The sequence below is a fragment of the Ricinus communis genome, chromosome 7 (genome assembly GCF_019578655.1).
Source record: "Ricinus communis isolate WT05 ecotype wild-type chromosome 7, ASM1957865v1, whole genome shotgun sequence".
Classification (NCBI taxonomy): Eukaryota; Viridiplantae; Streptophyta; class Magnoliopsida; order Malpighiales; family Euphorbiaceae; genus Ricinus; species Ricinus communis.
Window position 1 is genome coordinate 21602151 of NC_063262.1, and position 9139 is coordinate 21611289.

Sequence of the window (9139 nt, forward strand, 5' to 3'; positions counted from 1 at the left end):
TTGAACTTACAAAATAGTTTAAGGGTTAATTTGCTTCTCATACCAAACTTTAATAGCAAAAATGTACCTTTTCTCTTATATAAATTTCCTTCTTTTTCTCTTTCTTATCTCTTTTAACTTTAGATTGATTTTTAAATACATATCTCACACACTAAATAAAAAGATTCACTTCCAAACGAATCCTATTACAAATAACATTAATGGATGAGATTTTAGAAACTTTTTGCAATCATTGTAAAAAGAATTAAAAAGATAAATCTAATTGCAGATTCAAGGTTTTTTAGACTGCTAAAGTAGTTATAAGAAATGAATGACAGATTTACCAAATGGGTTGACACTTGAAAGCAGAGCAACACCTGATGCCAACAAAAACAAAATTCAATAAGGCAAATCGGTTAAATTTTTTAATTTTATTTTGTTCAACTCTTTAATATTTATTTATTTTATTAATTTTTATATTTATATTTCTTACTTTTATCAACAATCTAACAATTCTTAAATAAAGAAAAATAAAAATATAAAACTCAATAGAATAAACAAAACTCTCATAAAATAAATATAAAAATATTTATAAAAGTAGAAATAAGAATATAGAACAAAGTAAAAATTTTAAAAAACTGAATAATTAAGAGTCTTACTTATAGATTTTGCCATTTAAGGATTTTAGAAAAGGTTTTGGGCGTGGGTTGACGACCCATTAGAGTCGCCACATGGCTTCAATCATGAAGGAAAAAAAGAAAAAGAAAAAGGAAAGGTATAAACAAGAAAACAATAGAGAGACAGAAAGTGCAAAAAATTCAACCTCACATTCAAGTGAGACAATAGCCAATTCCCGCATACAGTAAAAGATGCCTTGGGGATATGATCCCGGAAAATTTTATTTATCAAAAGTTTTCCAACTTGTTTATCTATGGCCCTCTATGTCTGTACGCATGGACGAGACACAGTAAAAGTAATTTATATTATAATATTTTCTATATAAATTTTAACTTAAATCAGTTATAAATAAAAAAACAAGGAATTTCTTAATCGACTTGAAATGAACAGTACTGCTGTGACTGGAGGCACGAGGAAGGAAATCTTAGTTAGCTGGAGTCCTCGTTAGGGCTCGGATATGAACTTGAATAGTGATGGTGCTTATAGTGGTGCATCGACTTCAAACAGGAGCGGGTGATATTGTGAGGGATCGCTGCGGTAATGGGGTCACGGGTTTTGGAATGAACATTGACAGTTGCTCGATCAGTGAAGCGGAGCTATGGGGACTGTATCAGCAGCTGAGAATTGCATGGAATAGAGGTGTGGTTCAGTTGGAGGTTGAGTTGACAGCAGGTGTGTCGTTGAGATAGTGCGGAGACTTTTCATTGAATATAATAGGTTTATACCATCCACCAGTTGTCGAGTCAAGAGTAGCAAGTTCCCTTGAGGTACATATATATACTAAGCCAATCAAGCTGCGGATTATTTAGGGTTGGGTTAGTTGTTCCTCGGCTTGTGGGGATTAGTTCTCTTTTAAACTCTTTTTATATATAAAGGAAAAACAAATGGTTGAGACTTTGCATACTGTGCTGTAGATTGTAGTCTGGAATTTGCATATAAGTGGTTGTGATTTATTTATTTATTTATTTTTGTGTCTACATATATTCTGTCAATATTTCATTTATGAAACTTTTCCACTCACTTTTTCTTCATTATTTATCCCAACTTTTACTACTGCAATTTACAACTTCCAAATCTAATTTTATCTCTCCAATAAAAAAAAATATATAATAAATATAAGAATAGTGCAAATAAACTTTGATTATATTGGGTTTTGGTTCTATTGAATCCGGAATAACCAACTTTAATTTTGACAAGAACATTTGTAAATACATGTAATTGTTTACTGAACTCAGTAAAAAGAAAATTAAACTATGGTTTTACTATTTTATAATTTTGAATATAATTTTCTTTTTTAGAGAAAGAGAAGTATATAGTTACAAATTATGACAAAAAAAGTATTTTGCCGTTAAAAACTCTCAATTTGTAAGATTCAGTCACCTTCGTTCCTATCAACTGTCATTATTATGTTGATATGAGTTTAAAACTTAACAATTTATTATTTTATCATTTAACCGTTAAATTATAATTTAAGAAATTGTTGGTTCAATAAAATAGATTTAACAGTTAAATATTGACATTTTGAGTTATTAAACTATAAAATATTATTAAACACATAAAATATAATAATGACGGCTAATCAGAATAAAAATAGCTAAATCATTGTCAATCAATATATTTTAACGATAAGATATTTTATTTTATCATAATTTGTAATAACGTAGCTTTTTTATTTAAAAAGAAGCCACATATTGAAAGTTGTCAATCGTTAAGACTATATGACACTTTTATATACTTATTCCTAAAAAAAAAAAGCATTAATTGATAAAATAATCGGTCTCTCCTAGACAACAAGCTTAAGATTCATCCTTGTTAATTCGTGTTTGTAGCAGTTAAGATAGCCACTTAAAATAAGAGCCCATGATTTAGATGGAGAGAAAATAATTAAGTTTTATAATTATTACATATGAGATCTAGCTTCAATGGAAAAGATATTTATTTTAAATAACATGTTTAAACATTAAAAAAATAAAGCTATTGAATAGTAGTAATTTCACATAATTATATATATATATTCTTTTTATTATAAAATATTTATAAAACCATAACTAACTCGAATGTAACCAAATCCATCACCGCAAGGCTAATTTCAGAGCTGAGGTAGACAAAAAGATTCAATCAAAAAGGTAAACTTAGGCATTTTTGAGAAAAAAGTCCTAAAAAAAACTGTCCTTCCAAAATCCAATATTAAATCCTTGAAAGCGATCCAACCACCGACCCAACAGCCTCACTGGTCTTTGAGAAGTGGTGTTACTTCCGATATCAAAAGCAAGAATTTAGAAGTCATATTTTGGATGAATGATATTAAAAGAAAATTCACTCCTTTGGTGGGTCGCATAAAGGAGGGGAAAAAGTTAAAATTTGATGTCACATGATTCAAGAATATAAGGAAGGAAACTCTTACTCCAAAGATTGGACAGCCAGTTCCACTGTGGTCATCTATAGGTGGCACTTTCTCATAGGTCCTCATGATCATCTCTTTACACAGGGCTTCAACTAATAATTTCTAATTCATTGCAGGAATTACTTGTTCTAGATGGAAAATTTTGTGTACCACTATATGGGTGAGGCAGGATCATGAGTTTAGCTGGATCCAGAACCAAGACATGGTAATTGGTAGTTTTCAATGGGCACACCAAGCACTAATCAACTGTTCAACCTCTTCATCATGCCATAATTTTTTTTTAAATAATTATTAAGGTTCATTGATTCAATTTTTAAAATTACCCAAAATAATGAAACTGAAAAAGAATTAAAAAAAATGGAAATGTTAATATGCTGGTAGGTTTAATAAGAAATTAGAATCTACTTCTTAAATTGGTGTTGGTTATCATTACTTTTAAAATCGGAATCAATACATAAATTTCGTAATATTAGAAAACAATTAACTACTAGTACTTGAAATAGTTCAATAAATTCTTTTTAATTCTTTCTCACTAGGATTCATTTGGTTAAATTCTCAAATTAAGATTATTGGGATTTAAAAAAAAAATAGAAATAAAATAAAAATCTTAATAAATTGTTTGATTTGATTAAAGAATCAAAATCGACTCCTTGAAGCTCAGGAAAGTTGCTTGCGAGTCTAACTCCTTGCTGTTGATCTCTTAGGAGCTTGGACAGATAATTGATGACATGAGAAATCTTGCCAGATGTTTTGAGTTTTGTTCTTTCACTTTTATTTTCAGACATGTAACGAAGTTGCTGATTGGCTGTCCAAAGCCAACTCTGTATTGTTTTGCCCTAACTGGATCCCTGTTCCTCCGTCTGATCTTGTTTTGTTATTCTTGCAGGATATTTCTTATCTTTAATTCTATGAATAAAAAAGAAAGAGAGGCAAGTCTGATTAATAAAGAAATTTTATTTCAATTTCAAAATATTTGCAGGTAAATCAGTAGCAACAATCGAAATCACTCGATCCAATTTTGATTCTCATCTCATTTTTTTTATAAATTGAACGTATTTAAATATATGATAAGAAAGATTACAGATTCTTATTTTTAAACTCACTTTAGTCGGGTAAGTAAATTTACTTTTTTTTTTTTTTCATGACAACTCAATACTATATTTATGATTAAATTAATAATTATTAATATTATTACGAAAAGTATATGATATATTAAACTAAAAATTTAAAATAAAATAAAATATTTATCTATAATTATTTGAAAAAGATTTACACTAGATAAAAGTTTATAAAATAAAAAATTTGAAATTCTTAAGACGACGTTGCATTTCTCCGTTATATGTAGTATTTTCTTAAACTAAATTCGAAATTATAATTTTAATAATTGTAATCTTAGTCACTTATACTATCTAATAATAGAAACAATAAGCTCAGATTTTCCAAGAGAGAAGAAAGGTTAATTTGGTCCACCAATATTATAATTATGAAGAGGGTTCGCCGTATATGTCCTCAGTGGTACGTCATGAACATTGTCTTACCATTGGAAAATTCGTCAACATTGCATAATTCCAAGCGCGTAATGACCATGTTGGGTTTGGCCATTAATAAGTTGCCAACCGGCAAAAAGAGCTGATTTTTTTTTTATTTTTAAGAATTTAATCAATTAGTCCTCTAATGAAAAATATTCGATCATTCCAATTTCAACAATTTATAATAAAATTGGATAAAAATTAGTTTATGTTTCTTCAACAATTTATAATATTATCATGCTGGCGTAACTTTTTATATAATTAATTTACTAACTAACAAGTTATATATTAAATAATAGTAATCTTAAGAAATTATATATTAATTATATCTTTATTATTATTTAATGGATGAATTAGTTTTTTAAAATTACATAATAATTCTAATTCTAAAATAACATATTAGTTATATTATCAATACTAATTATATATAATTCATAAATCAAGATATGAAATATTGTTGACATATATATCATTTACTGAATTTCATTAAAATTTTCTGAATTAAGAAAAAATAAAATAAAATAAATTATTGAAAGGGTATAAATATTTTTTTTTTCCTTTTTGGACATACAAGTCTTAACTTATGCAGACTCTCACACAATGATGATATCAAATAAAACAATAACTTATCGAAATACAGTTTAATAAGATTATTAATTAACTTAAATTATCAATTCTATTATCTTATAAGCTTATATACATAAATAGAAGCTTAGTTTTTAAAATACTTAAATAAATACCTAATATGGGTTTAACGTAAAGTTACATCATGTGTTAAAATTAATGACATGGGGATTATTGAAAAGACCTCAAAATTAAAATTACATGACATGACACTATCAATATAATTTAAAATTAACATATACATTACTTTTCAAGTTAGACAGAAGTTTAGTTTATGTTGGCGGCAAATCCCATTTATGTTGGCTGCAAATTCCAAAAGGGGGTTGTCCTTAAACTTGATTACATATCTGAAATAAATAATGACTGTGCACAAAGATACTCACAAGCCATCTCTTCAATAGTAAGAACTGTAATTAGGAGTTGTGGGAATTCAATAATTCATTTGATGTTAATGAAGACATTATTGATTAGTTAATATTGACATTTCAAAGTGACAAACACCAAATTAGTTCCAATTTCTAATCAATTAAACATCATAGACACACGAGGGAGAGGAAGTGTAAGCCAGCTCAAGGGCAAGGGCAACTTGGTGAAATTCCCACACCTTCAAATGGGTTACGGTAAAATTATTTAGATTTATTTTACGATTATTATTATTATTTTTATCTTTTTCTCTATTTTTATTCTATTCTTTTACCTTAAATCAAATGGGTCCTTAATGTCGGTGAAAAGCAAAATGGAGGCGATGAAGGCAACGTTGAAATTGCACAATTTGTTTTGTGGGTGGACCGCGTTGAAAATCTGTGCTATTTGCCTATAAAAAATTTGCTAATAGGGTTGAAAAGAAATGTTGCATTAGGAAACTATGACCTAAATGCACGTGCCGTACGCATTAGAAAGTGATCCCTTGACCACTTCCATTTCCTTCTTCTTTTTTTCTTTCTTTTTATTTTATTAACTTCATTATGACCATATGATAGCTAGGGTTGCCCTAGCTAATCATAAAATTATTTTAAGTGTAACTTTTCTTTAATTAATTAAACTTTGATTAGGTTCAAATTAGAAACTTAATAATTTTATGGAAACATCTTTATATGGAATTTTTCAACCTTTCTTATTGCTTTCATCCAAAGTTTTGTTTTTTTCTTTAATTAAAAAAGAAAAGACTTTTGTCTCCTTGCTCTAAAATAAGTTTAGGTTCGCAACAAATCGTATTATTGTCTAACAGAAGTTGACAATTTTACAAAATTTTATGCAGTGTTTGGTTGTAATTCATAAAATTTATGAATTTTATTTATAAATCTAAAATTTATATGCTTTGAATGGAGTGGAAGTTCATTTTAATATTTTGTATAATCAAATTTGTATGGAATTGATTATAGTGAAACTAAATTCTAATTAAATAGATAAAACTTTCAAATGAATTTCATTTTAGTAAATTAATACATTCTATAATATCAAAATATTTCTTTCAACTTTATTATTTCTATTTTATTTTCCTCTCATACCTTTTTCTCGAATAAAATGAATTCTTTTATAGATTTCAGCCAAACATAGCATTAACATAAAATACTAATTATTTAAAAAAACATAAAATACTAATAATAATCTTAATAACATATTCGAGAAAATATAAATAGAATTAATTATTCTATATAGAATATAGTTAGTTTAAGATTTCAAGCTCAATGTTAGTTTAAGATTTCAAGCCCAAATAAAAAGTAATTATCTCATGAAATCATTATTGTTAAATTTTACATATACATAACTTATAGTGAATTGCAAAGTAGTTATTATTCGGCCGAAAGAATAACATATTTTATCTATCTTATATCTAGTTATTAAGTGAAATATCGAGAATAAATGCAAAATTCATAATTTCATTATTATGACAAAATTGTAAGTGCAGGATAATAATTTAAGTACAATCTTATTAAAATATTTAATCCAATCGATGAATCAAAAAATAAAATAACTATTTAATTCTTATTTATTATATTTTTGTATTATTTTATATCATACCTAACCTATTACGTGAATCAAATATAGAAAGTCTTCTCACCACCAACAATTTTATGTCTTCAAGAGTGCAATAGATGATCATTTTTCCCTTGAATGTTCAAGTTTACACACTAACGCAAGCTTAAATTCAGGATGAAAAAGAAAAAAATCAGTCCAATTAAGACTTTAATTTAATTCAAAACGATATTAATCTACCGAGCAAAAGTAATTAAGAAAAATAAATTAAGCTTTGTGGTACCTTTAATAATTAATTAATCATACTTTAATAATGTTCAAACCCTGCTGTTTTCATATATAGTAATTCAGTAAAGTGCTTTCTTGAATTCAACATTATACATCATTTAGAGCATGGATAATAATAATAATAATAATAATAATAATATATTCCTTAACTTTACAATAAAGAACCAATTATTATATCCATTATATGAATGTGCTGTTGGGATGCTGAATCGTTCTAATTGGGTAGTCAGAATTAACCTTTTTCCTTCCAGAAGCAAATTTTCCTTTCTTTTAATTGGGTATAACTGTTGTCAGAGAATTTCTTCAGTTTCTCCGATTACACGTCTTATTGTTTTTATTGGTGAACCGATACAATTTCAATCCGGACATTAGCCGACATTGTCAGAAAATCTTTCCTTAGTAATATTTTAAGATAATTATAAATTTAATGTTTGAGTTTTATAATATTTTTTATTTAGTGTCTAGATAAGTTTTTTATTCTATCAACATGTCAATGTGGTGTTCTATTTCGTTTTTGGTTTACTAGAGTACTAATTAGGTATTTATGGATTTCCTTAAATGTTTAAAAATTTTGTCATAAGTATCCGAAAATAAAAATAAAAAGAGAGAAGAAGAAATAAAAATAAAAAAAGAGAGAAAAAAAAAAGAAAGAAAGAATGAAAGAGTAAAAAAAATAATGGAATGAAAAAGAAAATGTGAATTTATAAAGAGTTAGATTTAGCGACGGATAGAAATCCGTCACTAAAACATTAAATAAGCGGGATAATAAAAAAGTTGGATGAAAATTTTATTTTAAAAATTAGCAATAGAAATAATTCATCGCTAATTTGTTGCTAACACTATAAATGAGCGGAAGAGAAAAATATTGATGGAATTTTTCTTTTTTTAAATTAGTGATGGAAAATTCCATTGATAAAAAAATATATAAGCGAGAAAACTAAAAAAAAAAAGGTGGAAATCTTTTTTGAAATTAGCCACAAATTTTTCGTCACTAATGCATCGCTAATTAGTTAAGGACAATTAGCGACGGAAGCATGTACGTCGCTAATTAGCAAAGGAGATGTTTGTCACTGAACATGGCACCTATTACATGCCAAACTTTAGCGATAACATAATTGTCTATCGTTACTTAATCATACAGAGTTCGTTGCTAATTAGCTATGGATTCATATCCCGTTGCTAAGTAGCAATAGAGTTGTTCGTCCCTAATACATGGCACCAATTGTGTGCCAAACTCTAGCGTTGGTATAGTCGTCCATTGCTAAGCCGCCATTAAAATTGGCGCTATAATTTGCAACGAAATAGTGACGAACTTTGTTCGTCATTATTTCGTCATAAATCTGTAGCTAAGAGAAAAAGAAATTTCATAATCCTTACTCCATCAACAATCCATCACAAATACGTCTCTAAATAGTGATGAAAGTTATCCATTGCTATTTCGCTGATTTCTTGTAGTGAGAAATTCAGCTTAGTAGACTCGAGGTGTGGGCCGTTAAAAATAAAGGCTATCTTTCTCTTAATCTTTACTTGATGAATATACTCTTATGGATCCAATTTAGGTAAGCCTAGACCAATATAAGCCTAACTCATATCAATAGCTCTACATTCACTAAGATGGTACCATATAGCATAATAGTCAATAACCTCTATTAATCAAATC

General features: G+C 27.5%; 1 protein-coding gene across 1 annotated transcript; it reads left to right on the plus strand.

The window, feature by feature from the left end:
• Window positions 1-1130: 1130 nt before the first annotated feature.
• LOC8282535 lies at window positions 1131-3965 on the plus strand. Its single transcript, XM_015723087.2, has 3 exons — window positions 1131-1329; window positions 3178-3266; window positions 3843-3965. Exons 1-3 carry the CDS (start codon window positions 1131-1133, stop codon window positions 3963-3965), a joined length of 411 nt encoding a protein of 136 aa, XP_015578573.2.
• Window positions 3966-9139: the final 5174 nt, after the last annotated feature.